This window comes from Melanostigma gelatinosum (genome assembly GCF_949748355.1).
Source record: "Melanostigma gelatinosum genome assembly, chromosome: 8".
Lineage (NCBI taxonomy): Eukaryota > Metazoa > Chordata > Actinopteri > Perciformes > Zoarcidae > Melanostigma > Melanostigma gelatinosum.
The window spans coordinates 7,009,513-7,029,966 of record NC_136641.1 but is presented as its reverse complement, the minus strand read 5'-3'; the positions used below and the strand labels follow the sequence as shown (position 1 = coordinate 7,029,966).

Below are 20,454 nucleotides of genomic sequence, written 5' to 3'. Positions count from 1 at the left end.
TCCTCCTTGGAACTGGCTGGTTGCGTTGAGAGCTATCATATTGAATTACATGGATGCGCTGTCAGTGGCTTTCTAGGTATTGGCTGTAGCTAGCGGGGAGTAAATGTCATAAGGATATCGTGAAATGACTGTGAAAGGACATTGGTGATAAGTTTAAAAGGGGCAGGGGGTGGGGTGGGGTGGGTACTGGCGGTCTCTTCAGACACATACGTATATTCAGAGCAAGCGCTGCGTCGCCGGGCTGAGGTTTGACCTTCCTCAATACAGATGCTCCAGGAGCCGCGCGGTGATTTTGAAAGTCTGCTCCAGTCGGAGTGCATCAGTCTGCAGACAGCTGACAGCTCTGGACACGCAAAGCTGAACGGTGGCCCCGGGACACCACTCGTGAGCTTGTTCTTTGACTTTCTCCAGCACTATTCGGTGCCGTGTCGTAACTTCAAACAAATACGAAACTCTAGAAAAATGAAAGTGATAAAAAAAAAAAACACTTCAGAAAAGCTGCAGCTTGCGACACTTGGCACAGAAAAGAGGAAGTAGAACTCGGTGACGATGTGGCGACAGCTTTCGTAAAGGTGCAACTTTCGCCGGGCTTTGCTGAGAGTTGGACACAATTTGCACATCACAAAGGTTTATGGGTTAGAGCTCAGAGACAAGCTTAGCGTCTGCATATCAGTGGCATCCTGGAGAAACAATTCTATTCTTAATACCGCCTTTTATGTTTCGGCATCAGTCGTGGACACAAACGGCAGACAAAGTGGAAACTTCTTATCATAATTTAACTCTGTTTGCCCACATCCTGCTGTCGTTTATGCTGTAGGTATTGTTAGCCTGTTGATGAGTCTTGAGAAGTAGGTATCTTTATATTATATAACTCACAACAGCCAAAATGGCCAGTATGCAAAAAAAGGAGGTGCTCCAGTATATTTGCCTTTCATTGACACAGCGTGCAGCTATCAGCCCCTCTCGGAAAAAGGGGGATGCTAGAGGGCAAATTAAACATGTAGAAGCTTGGTGGTGCTTCTCAGATGGCTACACCATCAAAGTAAAGGGAAGCTAATGAAAAATGAAAAATATGGAGACGGCCCAAAAAAGCAGCAGCACCTGCGGCGAAGAACTGCTGACGCTGTGGATACGCTTCAGTGGATGGGAAGAAACGCGGCCTTCAATCTGCAGACACGTCTTGAGGTTCGCTGTGGTCATGTTGAACCCATTATGTGAGTAAGTGTTTCATTTCCCTGTGTGTTTCTTAATGGATTCAACTCGACATTAACTGCGCTGAAGTGGTGCAAAGTCTGCAGATCTGTGCTTCGTACTGTGCAGTCAAATATATGACTGGAGGCCCCGCCTCCTGGAAAACTTCCACGGCCTTATATTCAGCAGCGGGCCGACTGAAGGCCAATGAAGATCAACATGTTAATTAAGCGCTAAATATTTAGCGGCAGCCTTGGTGTGCATGCTCAATGGAGCGCGCCCAGGACCTGTCGGGAGGTTATTCACATAACTCAGTTGGTAACAAGGTTAGAGTGACGTTACGGGCTTATATCGTCAGGCGAGAGTGTTTTCATATTCATAGACATGAATTACTGGGTCAGTGTGGATGGACCGAGTAGAACAGGTGGTCTTTTTTTGGTCCTTTTTAAACTGCTTTTTGAAGAAATCGGGCAAACTGAATCCTGACCCAGTTATTTAATGACGAAGAAAGATTTAAAAAAAAGAAAAGAAAGAAGTCTACCATGAAGGTCTCAGCCGATAACACCCAACAAGTTATTTTTCAGATAATCCATCCAATGCATGCACAAATGGGGCGGAAAAAGTGCATGATTTCTTTAGAAAAGTCAAAGAGAGAGAGAAGAAGAGACAGAGGACGCAGAGTCGTGATCTGACCGTGACTTTGTGCTGTCCGGTGAGGTTGGGCCATTCGCACAGCAGCTGGCTCTCCGACAGGGTGAGGACGCAGGGAGTCTCGCCAATCAGCACCGTGTAGTTGAGGCGACTGTTACCTGGAGCCGCTGGGATCAGGTTACGGCCCTAAACACAGACAGAGGGGGGAAGAGGTGGTGAGGAAGGAGCACTCGGCTCATTTACAAAACAATGGAGCTCTACGGTACAGAGGAATATCAGGCTTTGGATACACACACACACACACACACACACACACGCACATGTTACTTGTTTATAGGAACCAATGCTTGCATCTGATTCATGTTGTTTAATGAGTGAGTTAAGTTTTAGGAGCAAACGTTCCCATTTTGTACACCATTTTAAAGCAATTCTGATGAATCTGGAGCCAAAAACTGGTGAAGAACAATAAAACAGCAAGATGAAGAGCACTAAATGCATATAGAGGCAGTTTGGAGGCACACAAACTGTCATACGGTTTTGTCTTCCATCCACTGAACTGAATTCCACGCGTAGAGTCTGAACCCCGAGGTGTGTAAATTCTTACATTTGTCAATTTCTGTTCCTGTTTTTCATTTCAATATCAAGTTCGCTAGTTCCAATTTGACACACACTTTTGTCCGTGATGGAGGGGAGGCAGTTAGAGGGGAGGCAGTTAGAAGGGGGAAAGAGGGGACTCAAGCAACAGCAAGAATAACAAACAAAAAAAGCAACAGGGGGAAAGATGAATACAAAGAAAACAAGACAGATAGGAAAACGTGGAAAGAAAGATGATCAGATCAGGAGATGCAGAGGTGGGAGGGGTGGAGAGAGCAGAGAAAAGATTATGGGAGAGGTTCGAAAAAGATGAAAGGAACGCGCTCTGAAGTGAGAAAGAAGATGGGATTGAGCGGAGAACAGAGCTGGCGGAGCGGGCGAGATAGACGGAGCGAGAGAGAGAGAGAGGAGATAGCTGCCGCGTCTCCCGCTGGCTAAGCAGTGGGACGCAGAGACAGACTCCGCTTTCCAATCCCATCGTCTCTGCAGGCCGCCACCCAGCCCCGCTCTGCAACCCTGTAAACATGCATCCCATTCCGTCTCTCACACACTCTCACACACACACACACACACACACAGCATCCTAGCCACGAACACTTACACACACATAGATTTCAAGCAACACAGGCACTCAAGTTGAAGCCACACAGAGCTGTTGCCTCTCACACACACACACACACACACACACACACTCTACAGGCAAGAAGCGTCATGCGGGGGACAGGCTCTCAAAAACACAAACACACACAGGAAGGCACTCACCAAACACCAAGACCAGATAAATGTTTCTCTCTCTCTCTCTCTCTCTCTAACACACCTCGGGAGAAACACACCCGACACTTCAGATGAGAAATTAATTGCGTGTCGAGCGCAGCGCACAAATCTCCGAGAAACCCCCCTCCCCCCCCACACACACACACACCCCGCCAAATTGCATTTTAGTCCATCTCATCAGCGCTTCCAATGGGTAGGCAGTTCCACCAACAAGCCAAGCAGGAGATTTGGCAATTACCGAGAGGCTCTTTGCTGATAAATTATCATTTAAGGAATAAATTACGACGGTTATGCTGCTTTCAATCTCGACGCGCAAATGAACGGCATAACACACACACACACACTCTCCCCGTGATAACATGAGAGATAGTCAAGGCGATTTTATAGCAGGAGATAAAAAGCACTGCAGCGCTGGAATTCAATGCAAATGCAACGCATAAGATGTGACACTGATCTGAAAGAAATGGATTGTTATGTCGTCCCTTTATCGTACAAAGTGTGGCCTCGTGAAAGATGAGGTGAATGTGTTTGACAGTGCACATTGTCAGCAGTTAGGACACAGCATTTTTCGCCCACTTAAAGAGGTTAAGTTATTTGCAGACACGATCCGCCGGTTATTTCTATAATTTTGCCTCGCGTGTACAGTGTATTCCCTCCCCAAACAGCCGCTCTAACTCCTCCCAAAGAACTCTCTGGCTAAATATTTCAGGCGAGCGATAACACAACGACACATGCGCGCGACTAAGGGATCGCCAATTAATTCCACGCACTTATGTCCGATGACGATGTTAATGAAAATGAAAAACCAATGTAATCCAAATGTGGTGGACTGTGGGCCTGTGTGCTTCTGCACTGCTTCTCCAGCACGAGCAATGAATTACACAGATTGAAATGGTTATTTAGGAGGGCTCGAGGCTGCAGAGGAGGCCGTCAGTCAAAGAAGGTGCTGTTGGTTACTGAAGGAAAGAAATTGGCCTTGGAAGGCGTGGACGTTTGCTTTCAATTATATATTTGCGAGATCCCCCAGCTCCCTGCGAGAGCGAACACATTTGAGATTTTATTCCTTCGTGTGAGAATAAAAATTCGAAGTTCGATATCTTTGAGACTCAAAGATATAAGAAAGGTAGTCAAGCTGCAAGTAGAAAGACCTTGGGAGTAAAAACATCTAGCACCAGAACTGGGCGGACCTGGTTCGTTTCGTTCTCCCACGACAAGAGAATCGCCCCTTGAAACTCCCCCACACGTTACAAAGTCACCATTACGAATCTGTCTGCTACTTCAGCACCACGGACAGCGACATAGATTCATCAATTCACAGCACAGTCATACTTTCAGAGACGGCGGCTGCACGGACATGAGCAGCATGAGGAGAACACTTTTGGATCTTTTATACTAAGGGCGTGTTTTTGGAGGGAGGGGATTACAGGTTAACCAGGGGGGGGGCATGCATTAACAAGGGGGATGGCTTCCCACCTCATATCACCTATAGTCTGTTCAGCTACGAAACTAAAGGTCCAAGAAACTACATTAGCTTAGTGAGGTTACAAAACCACTTCACGACTAGCACATCCACCGTAGTGACGGGTAACGTTAGCGGCTCTGTGCTGCTCTTTATTGGATTTGGGGAAGTTCGCACATGCCAGCGTTACTCCAGATAGTGTTACGTTTGCCAAAACTTGCCGTTAAATCTGACGCATGGTTAAGTCATAATGCTGTAAAGAATTAGCCATCATTACAGTACATCTCAGCCAACACAGATGCTGTAGTGTGATATTAATTTGGCAGATACAAACAGCTAATTCCATAATAGAACAAAACACAAAGATACTGTTCTAGTTCAAAAATTACATTTCTTTCTTGACATTGTATGATGAGTTATGGGCAGCACAAGGAACTGTCTCCATCTGAACATACTGAAAAACGTATTATAAATAAAAATAATTTCACAACACCAACTAAATGTGACCATTTTGTGTTAAGTGTCCTTCTTCACAGCATGGACTTTCTAAAGGGACTGCACTGTAGTCTTTTCAGCGTCTTAGGAATTGAAATGTACACGCAAACACCTCTCCCTTTCTCACCTTGAGAATGAGCGGCGACGTGGGCTTGAGCTCCAGTATCCCAGAGGCACTGAGCGGCTCAAACACGGGGTCGGGATAGTAGCTGAAGGTCTCGTTGACCACCACCAGAGCATTCACGTTGTCCATGTAGAACCCGATCTCATCCGGCCCCGTGCCGGTCTCGGAAAAACTCAGCTCCGAGTCGGCCACCGACGGAGCCAAGCACACCATGACGGAGTTGTTGTACACCGTACAGTTCTGAAAACCAGAGAGAGGAGGTTTGTTGTCAAATCTATAGATGAGGAGGGAAAAGACAACTCAGAGTTTGCATGCAACTATATGTACACTGAACTACGTATTTATTTTTATTATAATCTAGTTTATATCTATTTTACAAGAGAATGCCTTGCATACAACAGACAGCTCGGCCACCATTTGAATACTGAGCGTAAGTTCCCGCAGGCTATGATTCTATTTAAAGATAGATCTGTCGGCTATAATAACCCTTCCTTTATTTAAGTCAACGCCCTGTGAAACAGTGATGCTATTATACCTATTGGAAATGTAAATTAGTTGCAAATTTATGATCAACTGTTATTAATGGGCAATGTGCTCTGTTCCTTTACTTGTAGGTGAGACTGTTTTACATCATTACTTTGGAGAATATATATATATTTGCGTGATGTCATCTTTGCTACAATTTACAGGACTTTCTTTTCTGCACATTTTAGATCATTTACTACAAATGTATTTTACATCCTCACCGTGTGTTTTTGCATACAGACGATAAGCTTATGAATAACTACATTAATATAGCAGCAAAAACTATTCCCTAAGTAAAGACATAGTCAAGCATTCAACTGCATTTCACAACAGTAATGATGCCACTTTGACAACAAAGAAGAAAAAGAAAAAGCAGACTTGATGTTAATTGTGATGGATTGTCTATCTGAAGCAAAGATCACGCACTCATCGAATGAATGAGAAAGGCTTTCTGGGGACCATGGTATGCTTTGGGAAAATGTCAGTATTCTTGTTTTGTAGTAAATGGGCGACAACATTAAAAACACATCAGCGCGGTCCTTTAAGTGCAAAGTAGCACTTTGAGTCTGGGCTGTGCGGGATGCATGATGTAGGCTGTTTGCCTCAATAAGCGGCAGCTTCATCTGCAAGTTGAATTGCCCCGGCATTGTTTGAAGTTCAGTTCTTAACCTTGACAACTGAAGAGCTTCAACTCACAGTGACAATCACCAAAGCGCTTTGTGAATCTATAGAACTGATGAAACATTTCAACTTTTCAAAATAAGACCTGGGGTTTTGCATGGATTTTTCTCCCCCTCATCGTCATTCCCCTAAACACTCTCTCTCTCTCTCTGTCTCTCATGTGGGGTTTTTTTCTGACACAAACACTCATGTGGTGCGGCGACATTTGAAAAGATATGTGGCCTGAGGTAGCGTTAGATGTCTGAGGCAGTATAGCTGCAGAGAGAGCAGACGTGAGCAACACACACACACAAACTGTCTGCCGCCTTCACGGGCGCTGTAGAAGTAGTTGTCTGCAGATATTCTCCTGCATGCAGAGGAATATGTCTGAATAAATTAGCCAGTTGATGTATGTACTGTACGTGTAAAGATGAATAATGTGTATACTGCCAGGGTGTGTTTGTGAATTCATATTTGCCAGTGTGTGTTCCTGCCTTTGCTGCCGTTGAACATTACTATGTTGTTTAGTCTCTGTGTGTGCGTGTGTGTGTGCGTGTGTGTGTGTGCGTGTCATTCGCATCAATACTCACATGAAAGGATTCCGCCTGCCCATACTTGGCCCTGATCTTTGGTTCTCGGATGGTTGCGAGGTTGGTCCCGCTCACCGTCAGCAGAGTTCCACCGCTACGGAGGAAGAAGGGAGGGGGAGAAGAAGAAACATCAGTGATTGGTAGCAGACAGATCTACCTGTAGAATGTTTGCTTTGCCAAAGTGGCAGAAAGAGACTGTGGTTAGGTTTAGGCAACAACAGCACTTTGGTTAAGACCAGTGGTGTTGGGTTAAATGTTATCAAGTAAGGTATCGTGCTTGACTGCTGACTTTTTCTGTATTACAGTAAACCAAGACCAAGTGTGGTGAATGCCTCAATTGAACCACTAAAAAAAGTTGCATATTGCTGTAGGTGCTACGAGCAGAACGTATTGCAAGATCGCATATTTTGGCAAACCAACTAATGCAATACATTGTCAGTGAATAGTTCACTGACGCAGTCATTATCAAGACAGTATTTTGCTACTTGCTTGGTTAAATTACCAGATTTTCTCATGTGAAAAGAAAAATGAACCCAGGCAGCATTTCATTTCACTCAAAACCTATTTTCATTTGCAAATTAGTGAGAAATGACAATAAGAAGAAGAGTTAACACTGGCATTTGCCGTTGTATGAAACTGTGTAGTTCAGAACTCCATGTGTGCGGCTAATAATAAAAAGTTTACGACAAAAAAAAGTTTATTTTGAAAAATAAAGTTGGACTCCAAGTGTATAGTGGAGAGCTCTGGGCATGAGCGCTCAGGGATAAACACTACACTGTATAATAGAGTTTACAGAGAAAACAAGGAGAGAATGAGGACATGCTGGAGCAAAGGTGGGAGTGAAAGAGGAAGAGGCAGTGAGTGAGGAGTGAGGAACCGAGTGAAGGGGAAAGATCCGCAGAGACACTCTACATACTTTAATCACAACTCCATCCACAGGAAGGATGTGTTTGCCGTGAGCCGGTGAAGGTCAACGGACTGAATCCAGCAAATAACAACGCTCGAACCCGGCTGAAGCCCCCGGGTTTCATTCTGCTGGTGAGCAGCGTGTGAGGGCAGACTCACACCCTCCTGGTGTAACAATGTCTATATGGTCGGATCGATTCTTTGAAGAACATTTTTCTCATTGACTGACACTTTTTTACACTTGTTGATTTGAATCAACGGCTGATTGGTCAAACATGCAAGTCTTTTTTAGAGTTCTGGGAATAGTTTAGGTACCCTTCAGTGGGCCATGTTGGTCTGAAACAAAATATTATTGGTGGACTGGTTTCATTCCCTATTTCCTCAGGCTGTAGATTCACAGTAACCCGGTTTAAGGACGGCAGGAGGAAAAAGTCCTTCGTTATCGGTGCAAAAACTCTGCTGAATTTGCACATGCAATGTATGATTTTAGAGATTATTATGTTGCAGTATTGTATTCTGTGTATGTACAGGTAACATTGTTGATATTGTGCACCTCAGTGCAATTCAGGTTTCCCATCTGGGGCCAATAAAGTGACTGAACTGAACTATCGTGTGTCTCTGCAGGTTTCTCACTGCCTGAAGAAGGATATACTGTAGTCTCTCACACTGTTGTCTCAAATAATAAGGATGAAATAAAACCTTGTATCTTAAAAAAAAGTCATAAACAACATGCAGCTCCCCTATGGCCCATTTGACACTTGAGCATTTTTTGAAAACATATAGTGGACACTGTTCGAAGTTCAAACACCCACGGCCGACACCCACGGTTCTGATATCTCCGTATAGGAATCTAGCAGGCTGGATGTGAATGTGGAGTAAAACACATCTAATTCTCTGCTCAGAGAGCTTGAAGACAAGTGTTTTAAAGATCTACTTCCTCTATTTCTTGGGTGTTTTCAGCGATGTCCGCTCTGTGCATGGGGTGCTGCCGAGGTAGGGAATGGTCCGTTGTCACTGCCATGACAATTAACTATTCTGTGGACTGATTCACCTTTTACTGTGTTGTCCTATTGTATTGTGAGTATTGTGGAGCTGAACCCCAAAGTGTATTTCAAACATCTGAAACAGACATCTGGCTATGTCCTGACTAATCATCTCTGCAGACCTATAAACGGTGGAGTCCCAATAATATCTATGGGAGCCGGCCCTATAAAATGCTCTCCCTGTTCTTTATCCCCATTCTTTCAGTAGTCATGACCACTTGGATGGCTTTGAGTAAATCCTGCAAGTCTGCCTGTATTGCCTCCATCTGTAAGCGATGGACCTGCCTCGTGAAGTGTCTCTTGGCCTTTCTTCCATTTGACACAAGCATCGGGAGTATTTTCACCACTTCTACGTGATGAGTGGTGACTCCACCAGTGACCCACTGCTTCTAAATGGTAGGATTACGAGGTGATGGCTGGAGCTGACAACCATTTCTATCCCTACACCAGTCAAGCTTAAGATGAGACATCGTACTACCGCCCTGAAAAGAAAGGCAGGACTTCCCTGTGGTAGTCAGAGTCATTACTAATTCAAGGGAAGCACTCGGTCTCCCTGGAGGATCAGGTAACTGATCCAGGTGACATGTCTACAAGCCATTATAAAGGTCACACATGCAGACACAGTGACGAATAAGTTATGTTATAGCAACGTGCCACTCAGTGAGGCGTTGGACGAAGCCTTCGTCCCCGGCTCGGCTTGCAGATAAGAGAGTACCCTCTCCAACCCTCCACCGCAGAAGGATAACAACGCACATTCCTCCGAGTGAGTTAGCATGTGTTACCATTGATCTCTGCAAAACGCAGGTGTCTTTTCATTGTCGACATTAATCCGACACTTATCCAGAAGGACTTTGTGTAAAAGCAGCGACAGCAGAGTAAGTGCTATGGTGATATGAAGCAGAGACAAAGCCTCTTAATATCTTGGATGGAGAGTCTGGCTGGCTAACGTGACACAATCATCTCTCACTCTAATCCAGGAAGACTTACAATAACAGCAAATGGTAACGATAGGGAGGGACAGGGGGAAAATAACAAAGATAGAAGTACCATCTCTGGCATTGTTGGTAGCAGACAAAAGGATTCAAGTCTGGCTATTCTTCGAAGCAAGACTTTGTCTTTTTTCTTTTGGCAGGTTCCCCCAATACTGGCACATGCGATTGGGTGCCATTCATCTGAGATTTCTTTGGATAAGAGCATCATGTGTAAGATGTGACGGTAGCTGTTACTGGGGACATCAAGTCTTTGACGGGGATTTTGACAGCTGACGTAGGTGTTGCAGTATTTCTCTGCTTCTACTTACTATTCAAATTCCCTTTTTGTGAAACTGTATTCTTGTCACTTCTACTATAGCGCTGTTATCTTCAAGAGCCAAATTCAGATTAAGCAACTGGAAATGAGACACTTTAATTCACTATGGCTAAGTGCCATGCAACACTGCCATGATGTGCTGAAATTAACTTACTACAAAGTCCATGCTGTTAAGCAGAGTCTAATTAAAGTATAAGTTGTAATATTGTACAACTTCAACAACAAAATTACTTTTTTTTATGTTACACTTTGAAAGCAAATTTGATTTCTGATGTATCACAGCAAGGGAATGTACACCTGGACCTTTCTCATATATATATATATATATATATATATATATATATATATATATATATATATATATATATATATATATATATATATATATATACCCTTATTTTTAATCAGGTCCATATTGTTGCATAAGCAATGCTTCAATAGCTGAATGTTTAATACCGTAAACTGCGGTTGCTCATACATTAGCATTATATCACTGTGCTGTTTATAAGAGAGATGAAGGCGGCAGATTAACAAAGGAGCAATGGAGCTGAGGCCACATTCAAATGAGCTGATTTTTAATAATGTTTGTGCTGCAAATGCATCATGGGACTGGGCAGACTGCACTTACTGTATAATGCTGCCTGTCCTCTGCCTCCTTTATCCTCCTCCCCTCTCCTCCTCCACTTGATGTATATTTGTGCTGAGTCCCTCTGTCCCCGTTGCTCCTCTCTTTGTCTAAGTGAGTCTCTTTAGCTCAGGTACATGCTTCAGGGAACCGACAACAAGACAATCAGGATGAACTCTCAGGGATAGCTGGGGAAATCCAACCAATGTTGTTAGGATTTCTCTCAGTCTGCCGCCCTACCTTCTCTGGCCATCCCTGTCCTCTCTTTCTGTTTTACTGCTCTCTCTGCTTTCCTTTTTCTCACCCTCTCTTCGGTCTTATCCTTTACCGACTGACTGTATCATAACCATGTCATATATAAAAAAAAAGTGTGTTAAATGTATTCAATTTAACAGCAGAGGATGTTTTAAAACTTCCTTGCAAGTTCACCGTAACACTGAAAACACCAGTTGTGACTTCATGAAAAGGAAGAAGATTAGCTGGACATTCAACAGAATGAAAAAATTCAAACAGAAATAAAAAAGATGGTGGTGGCTGACATCAATGAAAAATGTATTTGCACTGTTAACAAATAGCAATAACTCTTTATTGAATGGCATGATGTAAAGTCCTGCAAACAAAATACCAGGGGGAATTAAATGGCACATTCCAGAGAACAGTTTAGAGAACTATTGTGACTGACTAGTGCTAGCACGTTCCTGGCTTGCTAGCATGTCAGTAGTTAGCTCTCCAACTACATTGTGCCATTTCACACTACGAGGACGTGTGGATGATTTTTTGTGACTTTCTGGTTTGGCCTTTATGCTTGTAATGAACTAAATACTATGTTTAAGTAAATCTACACTTTCAGAATATTGTGAGAGATGCCTGCTTGTTGCCCGAACACCTATATTTTGACTACTCATCTGCTTTATTCATCAAGCCGCTTTCAGAGATTTTAAAATATAGATCCAAATTTGCTTCTCTAACCTCTGCTGCTGCCAAAATATCTTTCCTTTGTGCCCCAGATGAGCGCTCTGCATTGATTTATGTTTTAAGTGCTCAGTCTTCTTTCTAAATGGAAAATCATCAACGATAATGCACCCGCTTCATGTTTTGAATTAACAGCGTGAACTAAACGACCCATTGGCGACCACGCTAACAAGCTTGCTAACTGAAGCTTGCTGACTGAAGCTAGTTAATTGACAGTTAGAACGCTAGCTAGCATGCAGAGTTTTTTACCCACTTCAATAACTCTTTAGTGAATGACTTGGAAACCTGGAAACAAAATACCAAGAGGCAGTAAACGGCACAGTACAGAGAAAATAGAGAACTATTGTGACTGACTATAGTGTTAACATGTTCCCAGCTTGCTAGCATGTTAATCAAGAGTCTTCCAACTACATTCATTCACCAACTATCCCTGCTAATAGTCCTTTCTTAAGACGACGCAGTGCAACCAGTTAAATGGTTCCCATTAAGCAACTGCACCGGAGTGGTAGGGCTATTTGGGGACTGTAATAGCTCAGTCTGTGGGAACTTGGCTCGGGAACCGGAGGGCGGTGGGTCACGCGTGGACTGGTATCTGGAGAGGTGATTTTTCACCTCTTGTGCACTGCCAAGGTGTCCTTGAGCAAGGCGCCAGATGCCCCACCATGTAGTAGCTGCCCATGGCTCTTAATACCAGGATGGGTTAAATGTAGAGGCTAAATATGTGTGACAAATAAAGTTGATTTACTTACTGAAGTTTGGGAGGAGATTTGAAAATGTAGGTCCAAAATTGCTTCTCTAACCTCTGCTGCTGCCCAAATATCTTTCCCTGGTGTCCCAGATGAGCGCTCCTCATTGATTTATTTTTGAAGTGCTCAGTCTTCTCCCTAAATGGAATATCATCAGCCAAGCATAATGATAATGCACTCTACCCCCCCCCTCCCCTGCGTCTCACTGTCTTTCATCCACTCTTGCTATCATCAACCGAGCACAGTGATAAATAATGCTATGCAGGCGTGCGCGTATTGGGACAAAGGCAGACAATGAGGCAGATATCAAAGAATTTGATACCACATCTCACTGGTTCGTTGTACTTTCTACATGAGCCAACATGTGACACCGAGACAGAGGGCAATGGCTGAAACGAGTCAGCTAAATTAAAGCTTCCACGAGCTGGAAGCAGCACACACAGGGTTGTCGCTGTTTGTGAGGCGTGTATGTGTGTGTTGTGTTGTGGTGTTCTCAGCCAGATGGAGCAGGGATCAGGGGCCCAAACATCAGGGACTCTGGGAATCAGTGGGGTGTGTGCGTACAGGTGTCGTTTTTTTTTAATCTGGGGTCATCACCCCTGAGTGAGCTTCCTGGAGTACAGCCGCAGTTTTGAGCGCCACAACACACACAAACACACACACACACACACAGAAAAACACCCTCGCGGTGGGTGTGCGGTGCAGTGATTGGGCCTCAGCTGCTTCTCTGCTGGTCCTACTGGGCAAAAGGAGCAAAGCTGGATTCATCAACCCTCTTCTCTAACAAGCTCTGCATCTATCTGCCACCATCTAGTGATGAGTCACCATGGGGAAGAACGCAGACAGAAAGCAACACAGAAGGAAGGAAAAAACCAGGAGGAAAGAAGGTAACTGAGGGGAAGCAGGGCAAGATAGCTGCCTGTTTTAATATCTTGCTATAAATTAGGAAGATGCAGGATATCAGCGAGAATACAGAACGGAAAAGCATACAGCAGGTGTTTTGACATATGTTAGATGGAATAGACCTATTCAAACAGGTGGGTAACATAATACTGTGAACTCATTAATCTGGGCAGCATGTTAGGCACTGCCAAATCACAGCAGGTGGGTTTCATAGACGAAAAGATTCTCCAGGAATGTCTCGACCTTCGTCACCAGCAGGCGTCCAGCTCCTAGAGATTCACTTTAAGATCCAAAATCCAGACAGGACCCAACAACCTCTTTTTAATGGTGAAGCTAATGCAGAAGTGCCTTCAATTTGCATTCTTTATAATGGCCAGCAGGGGGTGACTCCTCTTGTTGCAAAAATAAGTCAGATTGTATTGAAGTCTATGAGAAAATGATCAGTTACCAAAGATCAGTGGGTATTTGGGATTGTAAAAATACCGGGGGTAGTGGGAGGAAAATCAAACACATATGAGCCCCAGAGGGATCAAAATCATTGTCCAAATTAAGCAAGATTAAAATCAACCACACTAAACAGCTAATGAAATAAAACCCAGTCCGAATGGGGCTTCAGAAAAGCCACTACAGTAAGGGCTAAGGTCACAAGTAACCCAAGTCTGCATCATCAAGGCCAACATGTGTGTGCACGTGTTGGTCTGCCAGTGAATTTACTTTAAAGAGAAAGTCTGGTGTGTGTGTGTCCTCATGTTTAATGCTGAGCGATGGAGGGTTTTTATTTATTCAGCTTGAGTTTACAGTACAGTACTGCATGACAGTTTGTGCTGAGTATCAAACTGAGACACTAGTTCAGGCAGAGAACTGAAGTCTCACGCAGCTCATCAGTATTAGCTGCCTCTTCAATCACCGATCGCATTCAAACAGTCAACCGGCTGTATGATCTGACAAGTTAGCGTTTCCAATTTTTTTTGGGATCAGGCAAGCTACCTCTGACATGATTTCCTCCACTGAAAATGTCTCACTTGAGCCAGATGAAAAATATCCAGGGGCACCGTCTCCAAACTCGTCCAGCATTTCAGTCTGCTCAGGCTGCGTCGAGAAGGCCTCCGTACATTTTGTCCTGCTGATGCTGCTGCATCCCAAGCAGTGGCGTAAAAAAGTCAAGGTCCAGGCTCGGATTTCCTCAAGCCACTAGGCTTTCAGAACATCCACCTCCAAAAAACATTTTTGGTTTGAGGCATTTATTGAGGTCCTTTCAGGGACAGAGCTGCTTGGATGTATTTCAGGAACAACAGCCATGTGTTGCTCGCACTTTTCAAATACCCTGTTGTTCAGTGAGACGGTAATGTTGCCAAAAAAAGATACTGAGTGCCGGTTTGTCTGGAAGCCTTAGTTGGGCTACAAATGTGCATTGTGAATGTAAATGGACTGAATACAACAAACGAATAAAACTACGTCATCCAGCGAAGTGAATTATAACACAACCGCCTACCTGGCAATGCTCCAGTCAGGCTCGATCCTCAGCACCGTGGGGTCGTCGGTGTAGTTAAACTTGACCTCAGGGTTTCGCAGCTCAGCGTCGTCGATGTCCACAAAGACGGATGCACTGCCCGCTGCTAATCCGGCTGGTGTAACGCACACTATCTCCCGGGCGTTCCTCCTGGATGGACAGAACAAAAGGACAAGCTGGAGGAAGGCGATCCGATAATCAATGTGCATGTGACAGACAGCAGCCAAAATCAGTGTCAACTCAGCGAAATGCTATACCTGCGCAAAGTCTTGTTGCACAGAAACTGGAGTGAGATGATATTTGAAAGATATTGAGGTCCTGCTGTCACACGGGACATTTTGAACAAATAGTGAGATCCGGGATACAAATACGTACAAGATTGTGGAGAGAGTAACAGTGAAGTGATTTTATTTTGGAGAAAGAAACAATTCACAAATCAACCGAGAGAACAACAGACAGAAGCCCTCAACACAGAAAGAGAATGATAATAATAAAGAGGCAATGATTACGTTCTGGTGCCAGGACGTTCCCTAAATACTGAGGTCCAGGCTGAAGCGTTGACATATTTAATGACTTGCTGAATGTTTTTATAATTGCCAGGCTCACAGCCTGGGAAGCCAATTAGTCTCATTCTCTTAAAATCACAATGTAACCTGCTAATTTCATCAGATAATCCCACTTGTGACCAATGCACTTTAGTCCGAGCAAGCCCTGCAAGATGGCCGCACTCTTCTGACCTGCGGGATCACGGCAATCACAGTTGTCTCATCGCAGTTGAAGCGTTTAATTGCAGCGGTGTGAGCCATAAGCAACAATATTTCTACACTGTCCTCCATCAAGTACAGGCGAAAATTACGTTTCTGTCTGCATTGTGATCAGATCTCAATATGCAAATGAATTAGGCTAGGCGTGGGACATAAAATATGGAGGTTCCCAGGTGAAGATAAGCACTGTCATGGATGGGCGTCGTGTATTTTTAGGGCGTGCTAGCTTCTCTGCGACTTGTAGCTTTTGCTGGGCTTGCTTAAACTAGCAGGAAGAGGCTGAGCTAAGTATTCGTTCAACTTGCTGAGCGGATTGTTTTCTCAAAGATGTGTTCACTCTGTAAGGATCGCATTCACACCTGGCGGAGAGTCAGAACCTCCACATGTGGAGGTGGTCTGGATGATCTGATTGTAACCTTCATTTACACCTTGCATTAACACGCATTTTTCCTGATCTAAATAGTATATGTATGTATCATTTGCAAATGATGTATGTACGGATGTACGGAGTAAGGCTGTATTCGATATATATATATATCCAGTGCAAATTAGTTTTTTCTTCAATAAAAACAGAAAAAATAACTATACCTGCAATGAAGTTAAAAGTTAAGTTTTATTATAATATATATATTTCACTTGTGCGACAACATTTTTGTAGTTTGTGTCCACATTTGCAAAGGACGTGACATAACAATAAACCAACATTATGAGTGGTATCACCCGTCCTCTCCAATATGTCTTTCTTATTAAAACAAATGTGATGCGTTTCGTGTTGCAAGAGAAGGATGTGGAAACAAGTCATGTGAAGTTAATACCTGACATGGATCAACGGCACCAGTCACGGTGGGAGGAATGGAAAGCGTGTGTGTGTGTGTGTGTGTGTGTGTGCGCATGTCCCATAGGCAAAATAACATTTTCACTTGCAGTCCCCAGTAGCTGCACTATCTATTATGTATTTAGCACAGTTGAGTGGTGGCTGCTGTTCTGGGTCATGACTTCTCAGAAGCGATGCGTGTGTGTGTGTGTGCACACTTTAATGTTTTGGCGCACATGCTTTTGTGCCTCTATGTGCCATGGCAGTCACACAGAGAAGAGAGAGAGAGAGCGAGAGAGAGAGGAAACGGGAGGGAGAAACCTACAATATCCATCCTCTCAAAGTCCCTTGGCCTGTAACCATAGCAACCCCATTTACAAAGAACACAGGCCCGCAGCGACCTTCACAAGACGCCACAAACACAGTCTCGGTGAGGGTGGGACGGACGAAGACGGGGTTGCGTTGAGTGGACAGTTTTGGTGAAGTGGAATCTGTTGAGGAGGCTGCGGCACAGGAGCGAGCGCTGCGACATCAAAGCTAGCATGTAGGCTAGTTGCTCCGATAGAGATGAGCTGTGAGAGGCTAATCCGTGCGTTTGACAAGCATGCAGCTGTGGTGATACTTTGGATGTTTTTCATGCACTAGATTAGAGAGAGCCTGTGTGAGGGAAGACAAAGACATGTGTGTCTGCAAGCAACAAGCATGCACACACACTTGCTCACATGTGCACGTAACATCTTTAAACAGAGCGTGTTTATGTACGCACGGATTTCCTTGATCCATTAATTTCCCGTATTCTCTACGATACCTTGAGTCATAATTATGAATTTGTTTTACTATCTTAAGTACTCTGTTTTTGTCTTATTCTTATCTAAATTATATTCCACTCTGTTGGGATGTTTCCAATTTCCCCACGAGGATAATTAAAATTTAATTCAGATTCTAAAAAGAAAACCCAATGGTGCCTTACTTTTTGAAGTAGCAGGGCTGCGGTCCTATGCTGACAGACACGTAGCTGCCCGCGTTCAGGTAGCTTCCCTCGATGGTGACCCGGGTGCCCCCGGAAATGGGCCCCTGAGATGGCTGGATGCGGCTGAAGAACGGAGTCTGGAGGAGAGAGGACGACGTTTGTTGTTCTCCAGCAAATAATTCAAATTTTTAAAAAAGGACAGAAAGCTGTGATGGGATGCCTCATATTAAATAATTGAATCACATGGTACACAATTGAGATTTCTGCAAAAAAAAAAAGCATTTGTGGCTGACCAAAGGAAGAACTTGATTCATCTGTGGTAACTTTAAAACTAAATACTAGAAATTAGCTTTTTAGAGCCATCTTCTTAAAGCCAATTTAAAAATTGAAGCCTTACATTTACTGGAGACGTTTCACAGGAATAGAATAGCTTATAGACCCTTTGCATGGTGCTTACCACAAAGGTGAATGGCCTGGGAGACAGGGCTCTGTATTCGTTGACGCAGTCCCTCACACACACTTCAACCTGAGCTTCTTGGACCCTGTAGCTGGTGGCGTCGTTCAGCAGACACACTATTCTGTGGATGGAGAGTAGAAGGGACGGCGAAAAGGAGAGGGCTCAGGGTCAACCAAAGGATTTAAAGGGACACAACACAAAATCAAAAATACACATGTTACCCGTAGTGCTATTGATCAATCAGTCTGCCTTTTCTTTCTACCGAACCGCAGGCCAGCACAGAAGGAAGTACGCATGTACTCAAGGACGAGGGGCTCGTGCTCGTGACCGCTGGCTCACCTGAGCTAGCTAAAGTTACAGCTCGGCCGAAGAGGACGCCATAACTGTTTACTTCTCCTGCTGTCACGAGCGCGGGCCTCTTGTCCATGAGTACCCTTCTGCTTCTGTGCGGTGATACAGTTGCCGGTTGTAGTTTGGTAGAAAGTAAATAGTTTCTGCCTGAAACTGCTCACAACGAGGTCTGTGGATTATCTTGAGACTGGGTCATGATTTTCTGACGAGACGTTGCTGTTGAGTTTTTCAAATGCATTTTTCTGGCGCAACAAGCCGATTGTCGTCCATTACATTGGAGAGAAGGCAGACGGCAAAACATTACAGACTGATAAATAGCACTACAGGTAGGAGGAAGTTAACCACAACCTCTCTGACATCTCATCAAATGCTGCTTCAGTCCATACATTTTTACATTTCTTTCAACACACTTCACAGTATGTGTTAACCAAGAGGTTTGCAAAACACTGGAGACAAGTGCAGTTTTCACCTGCAGTCGTTATGTGCTTCAGGCTCAGCGAGATGGAATAAACGGCCAATCACGTGACCACGTTACTCTTTGTACGACAATAAAATATCTGACACAAATATCTGTGTTTTGGGAGGGGTGACTGAAAGAAAAGAAAAAAAACAGGAAGATGATGACTAGGAAGGAGTGGTGCATGGATGACAGGAATAATGTGTAGAATAACTGATGGGTGTATAATATTTGACTAGAGATGCCCTCTATCTCAACATGCATCGCTTCCCAACTAACTGCACTGCAGAGATTGTTTGATCTGCGTGAACTCAATTCCTCAGCCATGTAGGACCCTGCAGAGGAGTAAATGTCAGGATGAGAAAAATAAAGGAAAGAGCATATGTAGGGAGTAATGGAGGGGAACAACAGATGGAATTCACACACACACACGCACAAAACACTAATATCACTAGCTTTTCAGCTGCTGAATGAGGCTGCATGTGCAGCGACACACAAGCACACAAGCTCTGGTCGACATTTTTTCTGTCGCTCGATTGGTCATGATGAGAGAGGTGCTGGTTGCTGCTGCCATGCGTGTGTAAGTGTTTGTGTCCTCAGATCAGTGAGCATGCGTGTGTGTGTGTCAATGCGTTCATCTGTGTTTCTCTGCCATTTTCACATTTTGTGTTTTTTTGTGCATGTTCGAGTGTTATGTTTGAGTGCATAAGTGTGTTCACAGCGACAAGTATAGCACAATGCAGTGCGCTATGATTACCCGGATGGTGTACTCATAACTGTCAAAAAGTTTGAGTGTGGACCGCTGGACACTTGTCACCCATAACGGCAGCCATATTGGCTGTGTAGTGGTACGGGAGATTCCAGCAGCGGTTGCTGTTGCTCCTGTGAACACAGCACTACACTGTAAAAATGTGTGAACAACTAGCATACTGTTGTCGGAAAGAAGCAGTCATTATCGTGTACTAACGGGAAAGACGCAGCATTGGGGTGTGTGTGCTTGAACGCTCGTGAGACTTGTCCTCTGTTCCTCAACTTACCTCTCTGCGCTCACGTACTCCTCCTCAACAGGCACGCAGGGTACCTTGCCCAGCCTGACCCCCATCTGGATGTCTCTGAACTGCAGACCCAGGTTCTCCCCCTGGATGGTCACCCTGGTTCCCCCTTGGCGAGGCCCCGTCTCCGGGAACAACTGGACCGACAAGAGGACGGAGGAAGGAGATTTAGTTCCCAAGTTAAAAACGAAAAAGAGACGATATATAATATTCACATGGATAAACACGCACATATTGAGGACACGAAATGTATCCACAGTTGCCTATGCTGACCCATTCAACCAGTTTAAAATAGTCCCTGGACATGACACAGCACAGACACAAACAAACAAACAAACAAACAAAAACACACACACACACACACACGCCATGCAGAGATGCCCATATCGGGTTATTTAAGTTTTAATGAAGAAAAATCACCCCCTTGGCTTTGAAAAACACTGAAAATGAGATAAAGAGAGGGCGAAACACAAAAAAAAACCCAGACCGAAAACAGGCACCAACCAAAGGCAT

The 20,454-nt window shown here is 44.2% G+C and overlaps 1 protein-coding gene across 1 annotated transcript in view; it reads right to left on the bottom strand.

Moving 5' to 3' along the window:
• The window catches only part of LOC306780382 (plexin-A1-like), a 240,451-nt gene that overhangs the window by 34,910 nt on the left and 185,087 nt on the right, over positions 1-20,454 (bottom strand). The window contains exons 13-19 of the mRNA XM_079272739.1: positions 19,927-20,078; positions 18,082-18,202; positions 17,625-17,761; positions 15,059-15,226; positions 7,064-7,157; positions 5,292-5,528; positions 1,885-2,028 (exon numbers count right to left, since the gene is read on the bottom strand). Of these exons, the coding sequence (XP_079128865.1) occupies positions 1,885-2,028; positions 5,292-5,528; positions 7,064-7,157; positions 15,059-15,226; positions 17,625-17,761; positions 18,082-18,202; positions 19,927-20,078 (1,053 nt within the window). The remainder of the gene's footprint in view (positions 1-1,884; positions 2,029-5,291; positions 5,529-7,063; positions 7,158-15,058; positions 15,227-17,624; positions 17,762-18,081; positions 18,203-19,926; positions 20,079-20,454) is intronic.